The following is a 24,417-nucleotide window of genomic DNA, read 5'->3' as shown; positions in this document are numbered from 1 at the left end:
TGCTCTGAGTACTGATGACTGTGGTCCCCAAATGAAAGAACAAAGCAAAAATCCAAACCAAGCAAAAAAAAAACATGAAGTATAATTTGGACTTAAAGTTAGAATAAAAGAACTGAAGTAAAGTAAAATGCTGTCACTTTTACTGTAAGTCACGAAGGCAATGACCAAATCAAATGATGGAAAACAGGTTGGTAGTACTTGGCAAGTGACCCAAAAGGAGGGACTGCAGATCCAAATCCCAGCTTCGTCATTCTGGCCAAGTCATTTGCATTTCATCTGCTCCTTCTGATCGCAAGCTTTAATTAAGTGTCTGCCATGTGCCAGGTCTTGTGCAAAGCATTGGGGGCAAAAAAACCTGAAAGATCTACTTGTAAGCAGCTCGCTGACGTGCAGAGAAACGACAAGAAATCACACCATTGCTATGCAGTGTGCGGAGTGGAGTGACAGATTATGACAGGTTTCTGCAGGACCTCAGGGGAGGTGAAGCTAAATTAGGCTGGGGGAAGGTTTGTCTGCCAGAGACATGGTGTTAAGTCTTGCAGAGAAGGAGAGGTAGGCAGTTCCAGGCGGGGAAAGCAGCAGGAGCTGGTTTGGAGGTAGTGCGGTGTGACTGCATGGGCTGTGTGAATTAGACACAGAGCCGACTTCATCTCACAGGCTGCAGTTTGGGGCTTTAAAAAGCACCTGCATGTGTCATATTTTTCTATTCGTGAAAGAAATACAGCATGGATGCTGGGATTTAATCAGAAACACAATGGGGAGGTGGTCAAGGATTTCAAGCTGACAGGGGACCGGAGCTGTTTTTAAAAGGAACACGGGAAGCGAGTGGGGGTGCTGCTACAGGGCCAGTGAAGGGATTGGGACAGAGTAACAAATGTCATAAGCACAAGTTGGATCACTGAAGCCAGAGTCGAGTGTCCCTGGTTGTTAAGGTTTAACCCCTGTACTGAAGCCCTAACTTCTCTGCATGAGCATGAATCTCAGATCATGCCGGTTCCTTGAATCTCGAGTCTCAGTTTCTTCAATGACATGGTCCTGGAGAACCTGACCTGGACCTTCCCTCTGCACTCACACATGCTCTGAACTGGGAATCTGCTGGAAAGATTCAGAAATCAAAGGGTAGGAAAGACAATGAATCAGCACATGACTTATCATTGATCCTCATCCTTTCCATCTGTAAAATGGGACTATAATAAGAAATATTGTCCAAAATTATTTTATTATTTTGTTATTTTATTTTTTTAGCCACACCTGCCTGTTCTCAAGGGTTTTTTTTCCCTTTTCGGGTCACACCCAGCAATTCACAGGGGTTACTCCTGGGTCTGCACTCAGGAATTACTCCTGGTGGTGCTTGGGGGACCATACGGGATGCTAGGAATCAAACCCAGGTTGGCTGCATGCAAGGCAAACACCCTATCCACTCCAGGCCCAAATAATTTTTTTTTATTTTTGGGTTACATCTGGCGATGCACAGGGGTTACTCCTGGCTCTGCACTCAGGAATTACTCCTGGTGGTACTCAGGGGCCCATACAAGATGCTGGGAGTCGAACCTGGGTCTGCCGCAAGCAAGGCAAATGCCCTACCCACTGTGCTGTCGCTCCAGGCCCTGTTCTCAAGGTTTAATCCTGGCTCTGTGCTCAGGGATCTTCCCTTGGTGGTACTTGGGGGACCACATGGGGTGCTAGAGATCGAACCCAGGTTGACTATGGACAAGGCAAGCACCCTACCTGCTGTACCATACTATCTCTGTGGCCCCTGTTCAAATTTCTATTTTTGGTTGGGGGTGGGGGCAGGTAGGGTAGTTATATTTGGCAATGCTCAGGGGTTACTCATGGCTCTGCAATCAGAGATTAACCCTGGCAGTGATCAGGGGATCATATGGGATGCTGGAGATTGAACCTGAGTAGCTGCATATGATACAAGTGCCCTACCTGCTGTACTCTCTCTCCTGCCCTTCTTTTATTTAAAAAAAAATTTGTTTTTGTTTTTCAGGCCACACTCGATGGTGCTCAGGGCGTTTACTTAGTTCTGTACTCAGGGATCACTTCTGGTGAGCTTGGGGGACTATACTGCGTGCTGGGGATTGAATCCAGGGCAATTTTGTGCAAGGCTACTGCCCTATCCACTGTACTATCTCTCTTTCCCTGAAGTTCTTAGAAGACTTAAATAGGAAAGTGCATTTGGAAATTCTGTGTAACATGTCATGGTCTAAATGACTGATTCAATCCCACTATGATGGGAGAAGCCCAGTACTTCACTTGAGTTTCAGCTTCAGGATAGTACTGCTTCTTCTGTATAGTAAAAAGATCCCACACCTTTTTATTAATAAAGAAAACCAACTTATGATAATCATAAGGTATTTTGTGTTATTAAGATGAAAACGTATTATTAAATATCTCCTCTCTGGAAGCCAGCAGCACATGCTGGGGGAAAAGGCAGCTCAGATAGAGAAGGGAACACCAAGTAAAGAATGTTGGAGGATTTGATCAGGATGTGAGATGCGTGCTGAAAGTAGACTATAGACTGAACATGACGGCCACTCAATACCTCTATTGCAAACCACAACACCCTAAAGGAAAGAGAGAGCAAAAGGGAATGCCCTGCCACAGAGGTGGGGTGGGGTGAGGGGGTTGGGTGGGGGAGTGGGAGGGCTACTGGGATCATTGGTGATGGAGAATGGGCACTGGTGGAGGGATGGGTACTTGATCACTGTATAACTGAAACCCAAGCATGAAAGTTTATAAGTCTACAATTGTACCTCATGGTGTTTCACTAATAAAAATAAATAAATAAAAATAAATATCTCCTCTCCTTTCAGATTCTGCAGCTAGAATAAAGATGTCTAATTAAGGAGCCAGAGAGATAGTATAGGGATAGGGCACATATCCTACATTAAGGCTGCTGATCCTGGTTTGATCCTGCCACCACATGATCTCTTGAGCATTGTGGGGTGCAGTCCTGGAGGCTCCCAAGCACTGCAGGAGTGACCTGGGTTTATCCCTGGCACTACAGGGCCTATATAACATCTTGCCCTTGGGTCCATGCATTGAGCTGCTAGCCTGGTTGGCCAATATTTACTGTAGGGGCACTGAGCACTGCTCACCCTTGACCCCCAGTTAAATCCTTCACAGGAACAGATGAGATGGTTTCCATTAACCAGATATTGCAGGTTTTGTAGCTTTGAATTCTAACTTCATCTCATGCTAACAGGTCACAGTTTCCTCATCTGCATATTTACTAGAAAATGGGGGTTGAGAGGGTGGAATTTAATAATGTTTATAGGAGAAGGGTCTGGCCCATAGAAGGAGTCAGTGAATACCCACTGGTTTCTCCTTTACAAATGCAATTCAAAAAGTATGAATATTCTTTGATAATTATTTCATGGAATGCTTGCATCACTGTCTCAGGGGCAGATATATATTGTCATTTGGGTTTCACTAAAGAGGAAAGGCATCCAGACAGTGTTTTACAGTCACTCAGAGTTAGAGAAGACCCAGTCTTTTCCAGACTGGTTTATGACTTTAATTTGGATAATAGTTCTCTCTTGGAAAAAGACCCAGTGCCTTGAATTTTTTTTTTCGCCAATTTTCTTGTTCAAGTACCCTGAAGTCATTGAGTCAAGAAGGCAGTTTGGCATGAGATAATGGTGGAAGGATCTTTGAAGCACTAGTGGAGGGATTCATGTAACAGTTTTGCAACCATAACATCTCCAAAACTACTGTAAACTAAGATACCTCAATAAAATTATTAAGAGAAATTAATATAGCAGAGAATTGTGAAAATTTTTTTGCTTGACATAACTCTTGAAACTTTTATGGAAGTTCATATATATTATTCAAATTTGAAATTCTTATTTCTTTTGGCTTTTTTGGGTCAAAACCGGCGATGCTCAGGGGTTGCTCCTGGCTTTGCACTCAGGAATTAGTCCTGGCGGTGCTCAGGGGACCATATGGGATGCTGGGAATCGAACCTGGGTTGGCTGCATGCAAGGTAAACACCATACCCGCTTTACTATCGCTCCAGCCCCAAATTTGAAATTTTTATCTGAAAAAAAAAACAAAGTAACTTTGGGAGGCACTGATGCCACAAATCGACATTTTAAAAGGGATCAGGCAATACTCTTCTCTAGGAAAAGTTTCTTGTAGTTCTTAACAGGTAGATATGCAAAGAGGATTCAACTGTTTTTTATGGAAAAAGGAACTGGAAAGGAATCATGTGAAACCACCAATATCATATTGTCTATGTGTGATTATACCCTGCACATATTCTTTTCTGATCATCTTGCAATGAAATGTACATATTTAAACAGAGCGGCATCTTGAACTCCCGAGAAACCTCAATGAGCTTGGTTATCGTGTGGTTATGGTCAATGGTGCTGAATCCTTTGCGGATGCTGCTCTGTTTAACGTTTATTGATTTAAAGAAGGCCTTTGATTCTGTTGAGACGGAAGCGGTCATTGAAGCCCTAGCCAATCAGGGCATTCAAGCCCAATACATCAAGATCCTCTGTGAGCTGTATTGCGCCTTCACTACCAGGATCTCACCATTCTACAAAGAAGTGATCGTTGATGTCAAGAGAGGGGTTCGGCAGGGTGATACCATTTCACCGAAACTCTTCAGTGCCACCCTCGAGAACATCATGTGACGACTGGAATGGGAAGGAATGGGAGTGAAGATAGATGGTCGGCAACTACACCACCTCCGCTTTGCTGATGACATTGTTTTAATAACACCAAACATCAACCAAGCGGCACAAATGCTGGCCGACTTTGACCGTGAGTGTGGAAAGGTAGGACTACAGCTGAATCTTACAAAGACAATGTTTATGAGAAACAGCTTCGTTCCTGATGCCCCATTCGCTCTCAACGGAACGACCATCTCCGAATGCAACAGCTATGTGTACCTAGTTCGAGAAGTCAACATGACAAATGACCTGGCACCCGAGCTGCGCAGGAGGAAGAGAGCGGCTTGGAACGCCTTCAAGAACGTCGAAGAAATAGCTAAGAGGACCAAGAACCTCCGGCTGCAGGCACATCTCTTTGATTCCACTGTTTTTCCTGCATTAACATATGCCTCAGAGACCTGGGCCCTACGCAAACAGGATGAGAACGCTATTCAGGTCTCCCAAAGAGGAATAGAAAGAGCTATGCTTGGAAGGAAGGAATATTACGTTTCACTCAAATGAGAGAAAGAATCCGGAGTTCCGACCTCCATCGACAATCAAGAATCAGGGACGCTGTCTCATTTGCCAAGGTGTCAAAAATCAGATGGGCTGGTCACGTAATGAGATTTAAAGACGACCGCTGGACTAGAGCAGTTACCGACTGGATTCCACGGGATGTCAAAAGACCGCGTGGCCGCCCACCTACCAGATGGTCAGACTTCTTTGTCAAGATCATGAACGATCGGTTTGAGGCTCTTCATGTTCCCAGAGCAAACAGATGCCATTGGGCTACACTAGCATGCGACAGGGACAAATGGAGACATTACTGGCGCCTGCTCGAGCAAATCGACGACTAATGGGAAGTTAAGTGATTAAGTGATTTAAGTACATATTTATTCCATGATGCAAAAAGAAAGACAAAAAGGCAGAGAAAGGAATGAAGGATGGAAGGAAAGAAGGAAGGAAGGAAGGAAGGAAGGGGAAAGTAAGAAAGGAAGGAAGTAAGAAAGGAAGGAAGAAAGAAAGAGAGAAGGGAAGAAAGAGAGAAGGAAAGAGAGAAAGAGAGGTTTGTATCTCTCTACAACTCTCTTGCCGGGGTCAGTACAGCACATTTAAGCGACTATGGATGATGAACTTGCCTTCCCAGAGACCTGTGCCATCTTGTCACCCTGTCTTAAGTTAGACATTTTCCTGCTCCTTCCCTGGAGTACCACTCTATTAACTTCCCTGTGAGTCACTGAAGTCCCTGCTATCCCTCCACTACGTGGCCTTAGGAAAAGTGGCAGGAAAAGTCATCTTCTGCTTAGACTGGGGCCAGTTCCTGTCAGGGAGTGGCCGATTTTAGGCAGATTCATATCCCTTAAGAGCACTAAGTGAAATTTGCCTTGTGAGATGGCTCTCAGGTGAAGGAAAGAGAAGGTTTCTCACTTCCTCCTATCTTTTGGACATAACATGTCTGATATCCATGTAGATTATTTCTGTGTCTAACATTAATTGACACTATTGGTATTTTATTCCTTTAACCACAACCTAACCCTGATCATTTATTAATGTTTTATTGCTTTTTTTGGGGAAAAAAATCCTGATCCTAATGTAGTCATCAATAACCAATTCTTCAAAACTCACGATCACGATCACGATCATCCTGTTGTTCGTTGATTGCCTCGAGCAGGCACCAGTAACTCTCCTTCATCCTAGCCCTGAGATTTTTTTTAAAAAGTGCCAGATTCAAGGCTCTTTCAGGGTTAGGATAATAAGACTCATCATTGTTACTGGCATTTGGCATACTGGGTACACCACAGGGAGTTTGCGAGACTCTGCCGTGTGGGCAGGTTACATTCGGTAGAATTTTTAAAAACATGACTTCAGTTTTATGTCAACCCATGTTTCCCCAAACCCAAGCCTGTTATAGTCCTATAAAATGGGCTGAAAGCACTTCCTATAGTGTTATTAACTTTGATGATTCTGTGTGATAACTGAGAAATTGGCCCCGCCACAGCTCTGTGCTGATAGGATCCGTTTCACTGTTTATCCTCTTAGATTACTGGCTCTTAGGAAGGTCAGAGATGAAGATGATTGACTCTGAATTCCCACTACTTAGCACAGAGTCTGATGTATTCAGGCTGCTCAAAATGGTGTTTGAAGGGAACCAAGTGATCATTGAGGGGATAAGAATTTTTATTTTGGCTCCACAGAAAGTAGGTGAGAATAAGGGTCAAGAGTTCTGCAGGGTTGAAAAACCTTCCTGCAGTAAAGAGTAAGAGTGGCCAGGGATGGAATTTTCCAGTACCCATCTAGGCTGGATACTTGGCTAGTATATCAGGCAGTGTTTTATTATTGGCTAGCACTCAGTTGGAGAGGGTAGTGAAGCTTTATGGCAGAGGGTTGAGAGCATGGGCTCTAGTGCTTGGCTGCCTGACTTTTAAATCCGGTTTCTGCCAGTGACCTCCAGAAGGTCATTTGTCTTTGCAACACCTTAGATTCTCATCTGTATGGAATAATTTTTCCTACTTAGATTCATTTTGTGAACTTAGTTGTTCCACTTAAAACTTGAAGCCCAGCATAAAGGAAGTGCTTAATCATGTGAGTAATTGTGATTATTTGCAAGTCTTTCCATTTGCTGCTCTAATTTTTCTGGTCACTTATCATCATTCCCTGAAATGTAGAAAGATTCTGATATGCATCAGGTAAAAATGAATAAAAGATACCGTGGAGAAGAAGGAAATGCTTGAATGAAACTTCAATATAATGAGTTGTCTTCTCAATAGCTCCAGAAGCTGTGGACAGCCCAGGTCCTTTTTTTTTTTCTTTTTGGGTCACACCTGGCGATGCACAGGGGTTACTCCTGGCTCATGCACTCAGGAATTACTCCTGGCAATGCTCGGGGGACCATATGGGATGCTGGGAATCGAACCCAGTTCAGCTGCATACAAGGTAAATGCTCTACTGGTTGTGTTATTGCTCCAGCCCCAGCCTAGGTTCTTTTGTACTGCTTGAATTCACTGTCCTTTTCTATGACACTTGAGATTTGTGTTTTTACTACTAGGCAACCTGTAAGAATTCTCTAAATTAACAAGGAGAATGTCAGCTAACAGAGAACTATTCACATTGAACATTCCCAAGAAAAGTTGTCACTGGGACAGAGACTGCTCTGGGAGTCAGCAAGTCTCCTATCTTCTCTGAATTCCCTGAAAAGTTACAATTTCTTTGAGTCACAATGTCTTGAAAAGAATAGGTCACAAAATGGATTTTAGGGGTGAGCTGTTTCCCCTCTAAAATATGCTGACAAAAATGCGGGACAGGACTGGAGCAATAGTACAGCTAGTGGGTAGTGTGTTTTGCATGTGGCCAACCCAAGTTCAATCCCCAGCATCCCATATGGTCCCCCAAGCACTGTCAGGAGTAATTCCTGAGTGCAGAGCCAGGAGTAACCCCTGAGCATCGCTGGGTATGACCCAAAAAGCAAAAAAAATGGGGGGCTACAGAGATAGCATTGAGGGCAGGGTACTAGCTTTGCATGCGCTGGCCTGTGTTTAATCTCTGGTACCCAGTATGGTCCCCTGAGCACCACCAGGTATAATTTCTGAGTACAGAGCCAGGAATAACCCCTGAGTCTTGGTTTAGACAAAAGTGGTGCACAATAAAAGTAACACAAAGACTGAAAGGCTCGAATGGAGTCGGGAATGGGTGACCTCCTCCCAAATCCCTGTGCTACCGGTAGCCTGGCAGTCATGCCCACGAACTGTGTCTGGTGCAATATAAGCTCCTTAACAGCCATGATCCAGAGACTCACAAATAAATCTCTCGAAGTAGAGCAACCCAAAAGCATCACTCCTCAGAGATGCCTCTAGACTCCAAAATCACCATCCAGTTAAAAAAAAATTAAATTAATCTCAGCTGTATAACTGTATTTAAAATTTTAGAATTCCCAAAGCATGCAACCACCAATACTCTACACCCTGATATACCAAGAGTAGCACACCGCATTTGATGGGGTGTAAAGTAGAAGGCAACAAATCTTGGGGACAAAAGAATATATATATTAGCACACGAGGCTCAACCTTAAACAACATATTAGTAATCTCTTATACAAGGACTTAATGGCTCCAGGGTGAAATAAAGCAATCTTCACACATGTTCCTCTACGGAAACTTTTTTAGATCATTTTTAGCAGATTATTTGTAAGAAGCAATCAAAATAAATTATTTAGGTCCTAAAAAGGGCTTGGGGGTCAGAGTGGAAACATTTGAAATATGGTTGTGGGAAGGTATAATGGTGGTGAGATTGGTGTTGGAATGTTAAATATAATAAACTATTGTGAACAACTTTATAAAAATAGAATAAAATTTAAAAAAAGTAACACAAAGGCATTATCTACATTAAATATATAAATGAATGATTATAAAACACCACTCTGAATTTTGCAGTATCTAAGTGCTCCATAACTATATATTCATGGCTCATTTCTGTAGCAAATATAACCATTTTTTAAAAAAATTAAAAAAAAATTTTTGGCTCTTTGGGTCACACCCGGCACTGGGAACTGAACCCAGGTTGGCTGAATGCAAGGTAAATGCTCTCCCCATTGGACTATCACTTCAGCCCCAGATACCACTTTTTAATTTACTCTACTCTTGGTTTAGAATTAAGCACGGCTTTTGGTCTATTTTGTTTGCGATGTATCCCAAGATCTCAGAAAATGTCAGCCATTTAGTAAATAGAAGCTGCTCAACAGGGCTTGAATGAATGAAGGGTGTTTGAACAATGATGATGTTATCTTCCTCAGGAAGTACCAATCATAAGACTTCAGGCCCTAAGGGAAGAACTAAACTATTTCTAAGGGGCAGAAAAAAAAGGACTTCTTCATCCATACTAAGTGTTTACGCTGATTCTTCTTCCTCTAAAACTCACAAGTTGAGGCCCTACTCCTTATACCTCAGAATGGGACTAACTGAATTTGGAGACAGGTTCTTAAAAGGAAATCACTGGGGTGGAGGGGTCCTAGTCCAATATGGATGGTATCTTTTTTTATTTTTTTCTGGAAGTGGACAAGCTGACTCAAAGATTTAAATGAGGGACTGGAGCAATAGTACAGTGGGAAGGCACTTGCCTTGCATGCAGCCAACCCAGGTTTAATCTCAGGTACCTCATATGATCTGCTGAGTCTCACCAGGACTGATTACTGAGTGCAGAGCTAGGAGTAGGCCCTGAGCACTGCCAGGTGTAGCCCCCAAACATCAAATTTATCTGAAAATTAAAGTGGCTGATGATAGTGACTAGTCTATTTACAAGAAGGTGTGATTAGGATACAGACATGTCCAGAGGACTATGTGAAGACCTTAAAAGAAATGGCTACCTATCAGACAACAAAGATCTCAGGTCTTTCACTTTTACTCTCCAGAATTATATCAAAATACATTTCTGTGGTTTAAGCCACCTGGTCTGAGGTAGTTTGTTCTTGCCCTGGCACACTGATATGATCAATGTAATTAATTTGAATACTTTAAACAAACATGCTTCCCAGAATTATTCCTTTTCCTTCTGTTTTCAAGAGCCATGTTTCTCTCTCTGATACATCTTCCCTCGTCCCACCTTAGTCCCTGTGACTTCAGCTGGGCCTCGTAGTGTCTCCCAACATCCTGCCTTGATGGATGAATGATTTGGTCTGACATCTCAAAGCAAGCCAATGAGATTCAGTTCCTGAATACTCTCCATCTGCCAACATGTAGCAAGAGTCTAACAAAAAGCCTAAGAAAGCAGAACCCAGACATAAAGAGAGATAGTCATGGCTCCAAATCAGAGACCACTTTCAGGCTTGGGACAGGGACCACTCAGAGAAGGTGTTGCTGGAAAACCTCTGGGTTGACTGAGGTTAGAAGGATGACCTCCTGATCTCTGAAGTCCCTCCATGTTGGATGCACATCATTATAAATCCCTCAGGGATGCAGTTTGTTCCACTCTGTGTCTGTTTCTCCTAGTAGTTCTTATCAAGAGAGTGGGCTGTGGTCCTCCAGGGCAGTATAAAAGATCTGAGATCTCCCTGCGAACCTTGCTCTATTTCTGGATGGTGTCTTTTATGCCAGGGTTATTGAGTTCACATTCATTCATCGCTAAAGAGGCAAAAAAAAAAAAAAAAGAGTTGGAAGAGGGCCCGAGGCTACAGGACTTTTGGGTGAAAGTGTGAGGCAGTCCTGGAGTGCTTGGTTTGCCTTCTCTGGGCATGGTTTTAGATCGTGTAGGGGCAGGGTGGAGGATTGCAAAGATGAGCATATGCCATCCCCACTGCAGGAAGTCTCAGTCCCCTCTATTAGATAGGAAGTGGGTCTTGGCAGAGTAATGAACTCTCAGGAAATAGAAGACAAGGTCAGGGATCCAGGAGCAAAGTTGCAATGGACTTCCAATGTTAACTCACCTGATCTTCTCTAGAGTAAGAATATCAACTCTACCAAGTTACTGTGATAAATCAATAACAATTATTTTAGCCCCTGGTTAAGGTAAAATAAATTTTGTTTGCCTGTTTTATGAAGTGGTTATCCTTTCTTCTCTCTTTTCTCTTTTCTCCCTCACCCAAACCAGGCACCCAACAGATTTGTCCCCGATGGCCAGCTGTGATTACTGTCCTAGTTTGTCCTTTCTTCATCGGCTACAAACTGCCTATTTTCTGTCCCTTATGATAAAGCAGGAGCTCCGAGGGACTTCTGAAGCTGTTTTGTACCAGGCAGAAGTGTATTAACTAGAATGCCTGTGTATGTATCTACAAAACCCTCATCTTCCCAGTGTGAAATCACCTTCAGGAACGGCGTCATGTCGATGTGCAGCTTGCGTGTGTAAAATTCTTTTCTGTTTGAACATATCATCCCGTTATTTATACAATTTTGAGGTTCTCCTGTCTTCTGAGCTGCTGCCTTCAAGGACTGCTGGGCACTCTGTGAAGAGAAGCAGAAAGCCCAACATTCAGAGGAATGATACACAAGGGCTAGTCCAGATTCCCAAATATTTATAGAAAGCAATTTTTCAGTGTTGGAATGCAAATAGCAGCACCTTTTAATTAATTTATTGTCTCCAAATAGGACACACTCCCAGCAGCCGGAGGTAATCCAGATGGTGGGGCATGAGAAACCAGGGCCATGCCTAGTGGTGCTGGGGATGGACACAGAGTGCCAGGGATTGAATTCATAGTAGGCATGGACTCTGCTCCTGGCCTTAACATCCATTCTTATTATTGGCAGCACAGATGATTCATGTGTAGAGAACAATCAAGACTGGGCGTGAATTCATTCCTGGGGTGAATATAATGGGCAAGTGACAAAAGAAAACTATGTTTTGAGGTTTTAATCCTCTCAGTTTTCATAACAGAAGTGAGGCGGGTATTGATATTTCCATCTCACAGATGAGAAACTAGGAGCTCTGGGCTAGTGAAGTACTTGCCCAAAGCCATACAGGTGGCAAGTAGCAACTGTTGAAATCACTGTGTATTCAAGACTCCTTTTTGTTTTGTTTTATTTTATTTATTTTTTTAAAGCTATACCTACTGGTGCTTAGGGTCTATTCCTGGATCTATGCTCAAGAGTGAAGTCTGGCAGATCTCTAGGACCATACTTTCTTGGTTCAATGGCTCTGAACCAGGGTCAGCGCATGTAAGGCAAGAACCTTAATCCCAGTACTATTTCTTTCACCCTCAAGACTCCTTCTAAAAATTTTATTCTATTTTATTTTTTAATTAGTGATTTACAAAATTATTTATAATTGAGGTTTAGACATACAATATTGCAGCACTGGACCCACCACAGTGTTCAAGACTCCTTTTAAAAGAGATCTTTTTGGTAATCCTAAAGCTTCTGTGAATGACTATCAAATGTGTCTTGTAGCAAATTAAGCAATATTCTGATTTTTTTCCCAGACAAAGCTGTACTTGACATGAAACAACCAACCTAGGAGAGAGGGAAGAGGGCACTATGAGAGAGGAGTCTGGATGGGTACCTGCTCTCCTGTCAAAATCTCTCCTGCCCCCTCAACCTGCAGATGAGGTCATGTTTTAGGGCGCTGCCAAGTGTGATCTGAGGCTGCTTTCCAACCCAGACCCCCATTCGGCAGCTGGAGTGATCTTTTTGAGATGAAACTGGACCATATCACCTCTCTGTTGAAAATCTTCAAAGGCCATTCCAGGCAGGATGTCAGCCAACCTGCTTAAAAGGTTTCTATGTCCCTCCTTGCTTGACTCTGGACCATCTCTCTTGCTTCATTCAATTATTCTATATGTATTTATCAAGTGTCTTTTCTGTGCCTGGAGAGTGGAAAACGGCAGCACAAGAGGCACACAGAAGTCTGTGTGTCTTCGTGACAACTATACAAATGTTCCACAAAGTGGAAAGAGGTGATAAGAAACAAGCGAGTGAAACATAAGTTATGTTTGAACAGGGATTTATGGTAAGTGGGAAAAGTAAAGCAGCGAAGAGAGTGAGGTGTTGGAAGTTTCAGCAGGGTGTTTGGGGGTGGCTCCACAGAAAGCCATGCTTAAGCAAAGCTCTGTACAAAGAGAGGAAAGGTTCTGTGGGGAGTGTTGACCTTACTGTGGAACAGCAAGTACAAAGGGTTACCATTAACACTGACCTTACCCTTCCTGGAGCAAGACTTTCCTACTTGCCCTTCCTCTCCTGGGAACACACTCCTTTTCTAGTTTTTTCTCATTCCTCTTACCTCCCATGGTATCCCCAAGCTTAAGTACTTTCCCATTATTGTTCATTGCTCATGGCTGAGTTGCTACCTCTTGTTGCCAATACACTGTCAGTCAGCTCCATCAGGACAGAAACCAAGATGGTCCTGTTACCCTTGCAACAGCTGTGCCTGGCATGGGTCTAGAAACACACACACACACACACACACACACACACACACACACACTTCACGGTTGTTGAACAAGAGATCTGACCATATCTGGGGTAAGCTACCTCTCACAGCACTTCCATTAGAGTAGGGACTGGGGTGGGGAGCCAGGGTGTCAGGCATTTCTCTTTACAAGAATGATGTGCTGACCTCGGAGGCCTGACTGTAAAGAGTACTGGCTCTTCCCTGAGAGTCAACTTACTGATTTTTCTGATGTGCTAGGGTCACATACATTAGTGTGCCATGAGATCACCCTGGGTGTGGGTTTGATCATTTCCATATTTTCTATGAGATTAGCTCTTGGATGTCTGTCTCCCTGGGCCATCATAAATTCTCCCTCCCATAACATTTATATTGCTTTTAAGGGTTTTTTTTTTTAAGTATTAATGATGAATTAATAGACGGTGGGTCTCTGCAATCTGCAATCATTCCACTGAACACCCACACCCTTTTCCTTTGTTATGAAATATGGATAGAGGTTTTTCTGGACAAACACATCTCCAAGATTTGGGTCACATCAGCCATATATCTGATGAGCTGCTCAGCATGAGACAGCGCCTCCCCATTTCTAGATCAAATGAAAGTATTTCATCCAAGCTACAATCAGACAAAACATTTCAAGCTTTTTAGCTTCCAAAATCATGCATGAATCACTGGATGAAATCAGACAATTCTCCATCAATCAGACATTTCTCCATTACCCCCATGGGAAGATTTTGTGTTAGGCGAGACTAGAAGGACAAAAGGCATCGCCAAGACCAATTCCAACAGCTGGAGTGACTTTAACTCCTGGTGTGAGGCTCAGTTTGGAGAGTGGGGAGTTGAGAGGATACGAGAAAAGCTTCTCCAAATCACTGGACCTATAAACCTTTGGATAAGACAATTCTCTTGACGGCATGGCTCGTCTCCCTAGTGTGTACGTGCCATCAATTCTAGTCCGATGAATTGTTTTTTAATGAAAATTCTTTAGTTCCTAGAATTTGAAGCGCTGTTTTTGCTTATATGTTGACATATACTCATGAGGAAGTGGTAGTGAGAGATGGAGAAAAGGTAAAACACATATAAAAAGAAAAGAACATAAAGAAAAGGTTAAGCATATAAGGAAGATTCTGAGAGGAAGTGATGAAGAGAAAAATCAGAAAGTTAAAATCAGTAAAGAAAGTCATGTTTCAGGGTGTTTTTAAAATTTATTATTTAAACTCACATTTATTATCTGGGGAGCTAGTACAGGGGTGAAATGTTTGCCATGCACGTGAACACTAGTTCATTCCCTCGCATCACATGTGGTTCCCATCACTAGTGAGCACAGGTCCAGGAGTAAGTCCTTAATGGTTCCCATCAGAACTAAGCACAGAACCAGGAGTAAGACTTGAACACCCCAAGCCAAAACCAAAGAAACAAATAATATTTATTGACTAATATTATCTGTTTTGAATAAGCACACATGTATGGGAGATTTTTAGATAGTGACAAAAATATGAAGACAATGAAACAATCATGAGATAGAAGTTGATGGAGTGGGGCGGGGCTTGCCATTGGCTATGATGGGCTAAACTGTCTGAGGAGATGACATCTGAGCAGAGCACTGGATGACAAGGTCCTTGGGCCCTGCAAGGATCTATCTTTAGCTGCCAGCCTCCCCTGTATCTGGTGATCAAGAGGCAAAAGTAGGCAGTGAGTGGTGCTGGGAAAAGGAAAGTAGAACTTAGGATTTCTTGCCCTATTTTGCCCAGTCTTCTGGGTTCTATCCTGCTTCCTGGGCAAACACCCCTCTGTTTCCTGGGTGGCAGTGCCATTTTAATTGTCACTTACAGCTCTTAGGTTATTTTGAGAGCAAAGGCAGCAGAATAAATAGTAAACAGGAATAAAAGGTATAGAGGGAGAGAAAAACACCGGTTAAAGAGAAGGGGAGCGGCTTGGGGGAAGGGAGGGACTAGAAGAAGCAGAGAAGCATGAAGCTTTTTTCTTTCCTTTATATGCGCACGGGGCAGTGGGAATGATTACTAGGTGGTGGAAGGGTGAACCGCTCCGCAGAAAATCAAAGCCCATCCCTTCTCCTATGTGCAATAAGAAGACTTTAACATTTTTATGTCCTACTAAAAACACCTGGAAGCCTTTCTCTTCAGTAAATGAAACAATAAAGATTAATGAGTTAATTTAGTAAAGCTGATTTGAATTGCACAGAAGTTGCGCAAGTACTTGGCATTTAAAAAGTTATCTGACATTTAAAAGGAGAGGACTGTTAATGAATTCAAGAGCTAATCTTATACTCTGACAGACTGAGCCATGGAAAATCCAGGATTATTATCTTGCTGTAAACATAATGTGATTCAGTTGAAAGCCAGAACAAGAGCGAGCTCTTGACTGTATGCAACTCTCCATAGACTCACAAACAGGATGAAGCAATGCAGACAGCAGATAGCCACTAAGCGGAAGAAATAGCAGCGCCATTCTTATTTTTGAATTATAGTACCTGAGTCATTATACTCAAGGGGAAACTCCTCTCCGCAATGATTTCACCTGTGCATTCGGAAGGGTCACTCCACGGGTGGGCTCTCCAAACACTGGGACCAAAAGGGATCCAAACCCAGTCAGCTGGTTCTCCACAACCGGGTCCCACAGTGCCACCAGAGATACGGATCTGTCCTGCAGGCGTCTCTCAGGCCCTTCTCTTGATTTCTCCCACTCTTTCTAATTGGGGTTCCCCATCTCTGGAGCTGTGGTTTCATGGCTCCAAGAGCTATTGTCCCTCATTAAGGAGGCTGCAACACTTGCTTGTCTAACTGCCTCCCACGCAACTCACAACTTCATTCTGCCTGAGAGCGAGCTGCCAAGAGTCTCTGGGAACCTGTGGGCAAGCGGAGCTGGAGGGAGAAAACAGGAGAAAGGGCCTTTGGAGCCAAGATCTGAAATGGGCTAGGATGCACACCCGGCCATTATCTGGCCATTATCTTAATGCCGGGTGAGTGGGGGGTTGGGAGGCCTTTGCTGAAACCCTTATGTGGTCTATCAAGTTGTCACATCAAACCTCTGTGCACACAGGGAGTTTGTCCCCTCCTGTGAGCAAACAAAAGGAAGAGAGTCAGTCTGTCCTTTGGCCTACCAGGCCCCCTCCTCGGTGGGGAGAGCCTGTTTCTCCACTTCGCTGGGGGTGTGAGAGAGGAGACTCAATCGCGGTGGGGTGGCTAGATCTGAGAGATTCTTTACTGAGGGTGAGGAAAGGAGGCCTGGGATTCTGAGCTTTTCTCTTATCCCTTCTGGTTTTGTGGGTACAGATCAGATCCCAGGAAGGGCCTCTCCTGCCCAGTGCTAAGGACTTGAGGGGCCTGGCACCTGGCAAGTTCTTCTGCATTCAGACTTTTTAGCCTTTGGACTTGCTGCTTGTGGGACTAAAAGTAGGCAGGAGGAATAGGGCTGAGGTGGGGGCAGGGGGGGCGTGGAATTCTGCTGGGCTCCCTGTGATGGAGCTGTCTACAGAGGGAAGCTGAAGAAGCCTCCTGTATTCTGTGAACTCAGGCTGAATTGGAGCGGCATGTCTGTCAAGGCCCGTCAATGGGTCACCCTCCCAATCCTGTCAGACCTTGTGTCTATCTAGGTTACTCTAGCCTGGAGAAGGTAAGCTCTGGGCATTGGAGGCCAGAAAGGACAGAATCTCGACAGCCTGCTTGCATGGCCTCTTCCTGAAGAACAGGAGGAACCCCAAAACACAACATATTTCCCTGTACCCTGAGTGGGCCCAGTGGCACATGTGCTGGTTCCTTGAGTTCCTCTTGGCTACTTGACCTCTTAATCGTTTACAATTCAAAATAAAACTTATATTTTAAAAAAATTCATTAAATTTTTGGGGTGTTGTAACACTTCATGGTGATAAGGTATATCCTCACTTCTTTGTGTGTGTGTGTGTGTGTGTGTGTGTGTGTGTGTGTGTGTGTGTTTTGTTGGGGGAATTTAGTCCACAGTTTCAAACAAGCAGATGTGGGGCTTGGGCTCTGCCACTGAGCTACACCTAGGCTCCAGAGATCTTGCTCTTCTTGTCCAATAGGTGAAGGGCTGCATGGAACAGAGAGAAGACTCCAGTTGGAAGCCAGCTCTTTTCTGTTGCTCCCCAACAGGAATTTAGTCTCCATATAAATGGCTTGTGAACATTAGGCTGGGAAGAGACACCCCTGTCTTCAATATTATCAGCAACTGTTATGAGCAAATCATGTGGCAACTTGCCAAGTCATTTAGCTATCTGTGCCTCAATTTCTCTGCTGATGAACTGGGGCTAACCTGACCACTCTCCTCAGGCAACTTTTGAATAACGAAACTCAGGACACTGTAATTCCAGGACTTCTGCTATCAGGAAGTAAATCTTATCCCTGAGTTCTAATTGATATTGTTCTCAGTTTAATTAAGTACTTTGTTGATGCAACAGAACCATTGTTTATCTAGCTTTGCAGGGGCTGGAGGAGAAAATTTTTAAGCCGAAATAGTGATCTCTTTTGCCCCAGGGAACGTAGAAACTCTCTTTTACTATGAGGGGGTGTCTGGCCGTATTTGGGTTGGATTTCTGCCTGTATTTGAGAAATGGCGCCCCCTATTTTAAGATGGACAGAAGAGAAGAGGTGGGTTGCAGGGTGGGAGATCTGAACACATCCTTAGCTCCTCCCAACCCCAAATTTTCCTTTAGCCCCAAATGGTGGACTTTTCTTATTCTGTTAGCTGAGAAACAGAGCATCTCAACTTGTGAACTGATTCCACTGTGAAAAGATCATTTACACTATAACAAAACAAAACAAACAAGCAAAGCCCCAGTGCTTTGATTCTCACACTGGCCCTTAAAGACTTATCTAGCTCATCATTTAGCTGGACTAAGGAGCTCCATTAGCTCAGGTGATTCTTAGAGAGCAGAGGACTAGGAAAAGAAGTGGGGCAAACCCTTTCCCTTTCTTCCTGCCACCTTCTTCTCGCCTCCACTGGACTCTTCTGATGTCTAAGTTTTCCTGGGCAGTCAAGGCTGTGGGGGTTGGGAAACCACTGAATACAGCGATTCCTGCTCCAAAACTCCCCCCTGTAGGATGCAGGCTGGACAATATTTAAAAAGTGCAGGTAATAGAGGAATCTTACTAGGCAGAACTGCAAACAGTAAAACCAAACTGCAGACAGAATGGACACACGTTTGGATTTAGGAGCTGGGAGGGCAGGGCAGAGGGGTGGGTGGAATTGATTAATATTTTGACTCAAGTCATTCCTGCTTGTCAAGCTTCTCCTTTTCCACATCTGAACTCTTAGACTGTCCACAAACTCCAAGTCCTGTTTTATAATAGCTTTCAAGGCAGGGCAAGGGAGTAGAACAAAAGTTACTTTTATAATTTATTGGGATTCCCTAGTGCTGAGACCATATGCAAATGTCTTCCCACTTGCTGTTCATCTGATCCTTGGGCAGACTGAAAAGGGAACTGTGATTGTCTTTACCAATGAGGGAAGTGAGCCCGGGAAAGTAATTGCCTGCATCCCTTGGCCAGTATGAAAGAAGCTGGGATCTCAACATGACTTGGTCGCTGTGGTTGGCTCTTCTTTGTGAATGCAGGACACACAGTGGAGGGGTAGGGTTCCATGTGTTGTAACATCTGTTTCTTCATCTGTGAAATGGGGATATTGTACCTCACAGGGATGATGTAAGCCTAAGGGAGATCATCCTCTGCTCTGCAGAGTAAACCTCAAGAACATTAGGGTAGTTAGCATTTAAAGAGACACTCTCAGAGGTGAGAGAGAGCTGAGTTTGATCTTGGAATAGTCCTAGCACTATTGGGTAAGTCCCCCAAACAATAAAAAAGGCCCTTTAAAAAATAATGATGGCAGGAACCAGAGGCATAGTACAGGGGTTAAGGTGCAGACACAGCATGTGTCCCATCCCTTAGCACTACAGAGAATGACCCCAACACCCCCCTCCACAACTAGATTATATTTGCTGAAGTTTATGAGCATAGCGGTAGGGCGTTTGCCTTGCACGCAGCCAACATGGCCGACCCGAGTTCGATTCCTCCGCCCCTCTCGGAGAGCCCGGCAAGCTACCAAGAGTATTCGATATGCCAGACACAGTAACAACAAAAGTCTCCAATGGAGATGTTACTGGGCCCGCTCGAGCAAATCGATGATCAACGGGAGGGCCTTTAATAATTTTAATAATGATAATTATATGGAGATTCATTATATTATTCTCTCCTTTTATATGGGTTTGAAATTTTTCGGTATTAATAAAAAAGAGAGGTGAGTAGAAATTAGCAGACAATAGATCAATAAATACAGACTTGCTGAAATAAATGATAATCATCGTGAAAATTCAGCAACCGAAAGCCTCCACTTTGTAATTAAAAACAACCCCTCTCAGTAAATTATCCTTAAATTGTCAGTGGAGTTTTTGGACTGAGAGAGTAATCCTGTGGGTGAGACTGAATGAGAAGATGAAGTTTGCTTAGATCTTCAAAAAACCTTTGAATCAAGCTCTATAACCAAAGCTATTTACAAAACCAGGGAGAGAGGGAGGGAGAAGGGTGAGGGAGGGAAAACGGAGAGGGAGAGGGAGAAGCAGGAGAGGGGAGGGGAGGATCTGGGAACAAGGAGAAAGGCTGGGACTTGCTTCTTAGAAAGGAGACACAAAGGGAGGAGGTGGTGGGAGAGGCCTGAGCCCTGGGGGAGCTGTCCTAGGAGGGCTAATTCCCGGCCCTATCTGAGAGCCTTAAGAAAATCTCTCTGAGGCCACGACTCCCCACTTCCCTGTGCACAGGGCTCAGAGCTTCTCCAAAGAGGGAAATACCAAACGCAGGCCAACAGCAGCAAGTGTCTGAGATGTGCGTGATTTTAGTTTAAAAAAAAAAGAAAAAAAAAAGAAATGCCAGCTGAACTTCCATTTCTTTATTACTGAGAGCAAAACAAGTGCAATCCCAAATCCTACTTTGAGGGTCAGGAGCCTTTGTAGTATACCCAGGATATGAACCTTGTTGTCAACCAAAGATTCGTCCATGTTTCTTGCTGTCAGTGTGTTTGTGTGGCTAGCTACCAGGTCCCGGGATTCGTAGTAAGCACAAAGGATGTTAAGATAAGTAGTGTAGTATAAGAAAAAAGTGCATGTATTAGTATTTATTTATCTAATTTTATTTTTTATTGACTTCTTAGTGGGTTAGCTCTATGTCTATGTATGTGTGTAACTGTCAACACACACGTCACCAAAATTTCAGAGAGAGTACACCCCCAAAGAGATTTCTCTGCTCATCCTTCTATTCTTAAAAGGGTAGTTAGCTTGTTCCTTTAGAATGTGGCTAAAAATATGAGGCTTAGAAGGATGTTGAAACTAAAGGTCACCTTTATACGCTTTTATAAAAACTCAATGCGTCTACAGATAGGTGTGTGTGTGTGTGTTGTATGTGTGTTTGTGTGTGTCAGTGCACACTCAAAAAGGAAAGCTGAAAGGGGATACGAATAACCATCTGTGAAACCAGATGGGGAAGCACAGGTTTATTCAACCTAAATCCTAGTGAGCTAAAATTACAGTCTACTCTTTGAAATCCAAAAGAGGTAAATTTAGGACACCTAAGAGCATATATTAATTTATATTGTCACAAACTCATGAAACCTGAACTCCAGAGATAATATAGGTCAAAATAGAAGTGGCTTTGTGAAATGGGGAAGAGGAACATAATTCCAGTTTAACAGGATTTTTAGGACAGGATGAAAGTTCTAATCCCCACCAAGCAAAGTCCAACATAAAGCATGTGAGAAAGGATGTTTGCACTTCTAACAAAGGGAAAAAAAATTGACAATGTGAAAGCTGGTGAGAGGGTTTCTTTCTTATTTTAAACAAAGACATGTACTGATTCTTGGGAAATCTAATTAAGGTTTGAGCTCGTACTTTGATAGTCTTTACTTACAACTTCTCTTCCCTGGCAGCTCAATGAGCTGATGGGATCAACCCCACTTGTGCCCCAAGCTCAAGAGCTAGGTCCAGATGGACTAGAGTTTCATCCTTTTGGAGCCCAACTTTTTGGAAAAAGAGGTAAGTTCACTGTCCCCCACAGTCTAAGGTCAGAGGGATAAGATGCTGTAAAAGGGTTAAGATCTTTAACAGGAAATTTCTAAAGAATTGAGACTTTTCCTTGGGGAAACTTTGATGTATTTATATGGTTGCTATCATAGTAGACATTACTGTGTTTTCCACTTTAAAAATTAAATTGATGGCTCCCAACTGAGGGGTGTTTTTTTCCTTAAGAGAGAGATAGTACAACAGGTGAGGTGTTTGCCTTGCATGATGCTGACCCTGGTTCAATCCTGGCATCCCATATGATTCCCTGAGTACTGCCAGTAATAATTTCTGATCAATACCAGGTATGATCCAAGAACAAACAAAAAAAAGGACATTTGACAAGGTCTAGGGATACTTTCACTTATTACAGCTGGGGCTGGGGGAATTATATTTACTGTAGAGATGAGGGATGATACTTCATGCCCTACAATTCATGGAAAGAATGTCTGGTTCCGAATGTCAGTGGTGGTGAGGGCAGAAACCCCACATTAAACCATTCATATGAGACTGTAGTCTGAGCAATCAGCATTTTTAAAATGCTTGAATTAAACCCCTCTCTGAGAGGGATATGTTATCATTAACTCAATCAATGATTATCTGATGTTGGACTATTAGGTTTCTTCCAATTTTTCTCTATTATGAATAATGCTGCAAAAGACACTTTCATTCACTGATTTTTCTACTGAATAGGATAAAGTCCCAGAAATTAGAAATATTGAATCAATGAATATGAATATTTTTCCAAGTTTCATAGGCCACATTGCTGTTTGACTTTACAAATGGATTGTGCATAATTTTACAAATTATAATCTTCCAGAAGAAGCATATTGTTCTAGTTTCCACCATAATCTTGCAGAATTGCAAGGTCCAATTTTTAAAAAATGAGAGAAGGGGCAATATAGATCTCAAATATAAAAAGGTATCTCTAGCTGGCCTCAGTTTACTTTAAAATTGCTACTGAGGGTGAATATGCTCCTATATTTGTTTTCAATGACAATTACCTTGAATATAAATTATTTCTTTTGCTTATTTTTCTAGGTTTTTAAATGTTTTCCTTTTAAAATAGAAAGTGGGGCACCAAAGAGATAGCTTGAAACTTTGCAAATGGGAGCCCCAGGTTTTGTCCCTGGAATAGCATGGTACCTCCAATTCCTAGCTGAGAGGGAGGAGCCCCAGCACTGCTGGGTGTGCCTCCCTAAATCGCACATGATCTTTACCAAGTATAGACAATTCTGTTGTAATTAAAGCAAGATTTTTTTAATTTTTTTTTTTTTTTTTAGTTTTAGGGTCATACCCGGCAGTGCTCAGGGGCCATTCCTGGCTCTGTACTCAGGAGTCACTCCTGGAAGTGCTTGGGGGACCATGTGGGATGCTGGGGATTGAACCCTGGTCAGCCATGTGTAAGGCCAAGTGCCATATCCGCTGTACTATCTCTCTAGTCCCATTTTTGTTTTGTTTTGTTTGAGGGCCACACCCAGCAATGCTCAGGGGTTATTCCTGGCTCTGCACTTACTCCTGGTAGTGCTGTGTATGCGTGTGTGTGGGGGAAGGAACCAATGGAATATGGTGGGGGATGGAACACGGGTTGGCCATGTGCAAGGCAAGGGCCCTACCAGCCACACTACTGCTCTATCCACTTTCTTCTCTTTTTAATCTTACCCCACCTCCCTCACCGGGATAGGTATGTTACCATTTTTTATTTTTTAATTTTTTGGGGTCACACCTGGCAATGCTTAGGGGTTACTCTCCATTCAGGAATCACTCCTGGTGGTGCCCTGTGAAACATATGGGATGCTTGGATCTGCTTGCAAGACCAGCACCCTACCCCCTACCGTACTATCTCTTGGACCCAGTATGTTACCATTTCTTTCTGAGATTTGAATTGACAATTTTAATGCCTTTCTGAGGCGCTGGTCACCTCACCCAACTTGTAGTCCCTACAGAGTGGCCCAGGAAGAGGAAAAGCTTCTTTAGCGACTGATGTCAGCCTCGAGCTAAGAGCAGTACTTAGTCGGTTAGCACCCCAGGAACAAATTTTCCTGAATCAAATGGAAGCCTTCCGAGGAGCCACAGACAGAAAGGAATAGGAACGCGCCAGGAAAAGACCAAATTCCACGAGGAGCTTGAGGGACCTGCATTTAAAGAAGGGCATCATACTTTTTAGGACTGCTGGGCTGGCAAGGCTCCATGTGCAGTTATTAATATGCAAAAAATGCCTTCATAAATACTTGATTCAGCTCACAGTGGGAGGCAGTTCATTTGAAAGCGGGAAACGGGAACTTGGAGTTGAAGCACGTCTGCTCGGCTCCCTTTTCTTTCTTCATCATGCTTTTCATCCCCTTATCTCCCTCTGTACTTTCCATCCCCTACTCTGTCCCTGGTTTAGCCCCTCCTCCGGCTCCAGGGAAATGAATATTTCGGGGTGACACTTATTTCTATGTAGGGATTTGCCACTCGGGCCAGGTGTAAAAGGGGCGCCTTGAGGAGGAGTTCGTCCTACTGGGTGGAGAATGACATCCTGTGTCCTGGGGACAGGACTTCCAATCCTTGCTGCACCGGACACCTCTCGGGCAGCCCCTTAGGTCAGCATCAGAGGGTTTAAGATACCGCCGGTAGGGGGCGTCCGGAGGCAGCCCAGGAAAAGGGGGTATCCGGGCACGCAGTCAGGCCACAGTACCCCACTCCTACCTACCCTGCAGAAGTGGATTTCTAGAGCCAGGCCTGCGTCTCATTAAAGGTTATCAAGGGCCAAGAGTGCTCCCTGGGGGTTTCCCTCTCCCTCAGCTAGTGCAGTGATTTAAAAAGAAA

General features: G+C 43.5%; 1 protein-coding gene across 1 annotated transcript in view; it reads right to left on the bottom strand.

Annotated features, from left to right (window-relative positions):
* The window catches only part of KIAA2012 (KIAA2012 ortholog), a 119,282-nt gene that overhangs the window by 36,004 nt on the left and 58,861 nt on the right, over positions 1-24,417 (bottom strand). Inside the window, exon 12 of the mRNA XM_056111873.1 lies at positions 11,453-11,590. Within this exon, the coding sequence (XP_055967848.1) occupies positions 11,453-11,590 (138 nt within the window). The remainder of the gene's footprint in view (positions 1-11,452; positions 11,591-24,417) is intronic.

Source organism: Sorex fumeus, unplaced genomic scaffold (genome assembly GCF_029834395.1).
Source record: "Sorex fumeus unplaced genomic scaffold, SorFum_2.1 ptg000014l, whole genome shotgun sequence".
Lineage (NCBI taxonomy): Eukaryota > Metazoa > Chordata > Mammalia > Eulipotyphla > Soricidae > Sorex > Sorex fumeus.
Note: the sequence above shows the minus strand (reverse complement) of the source record. Positions and strands in the feature narration are given on the sequence as shown.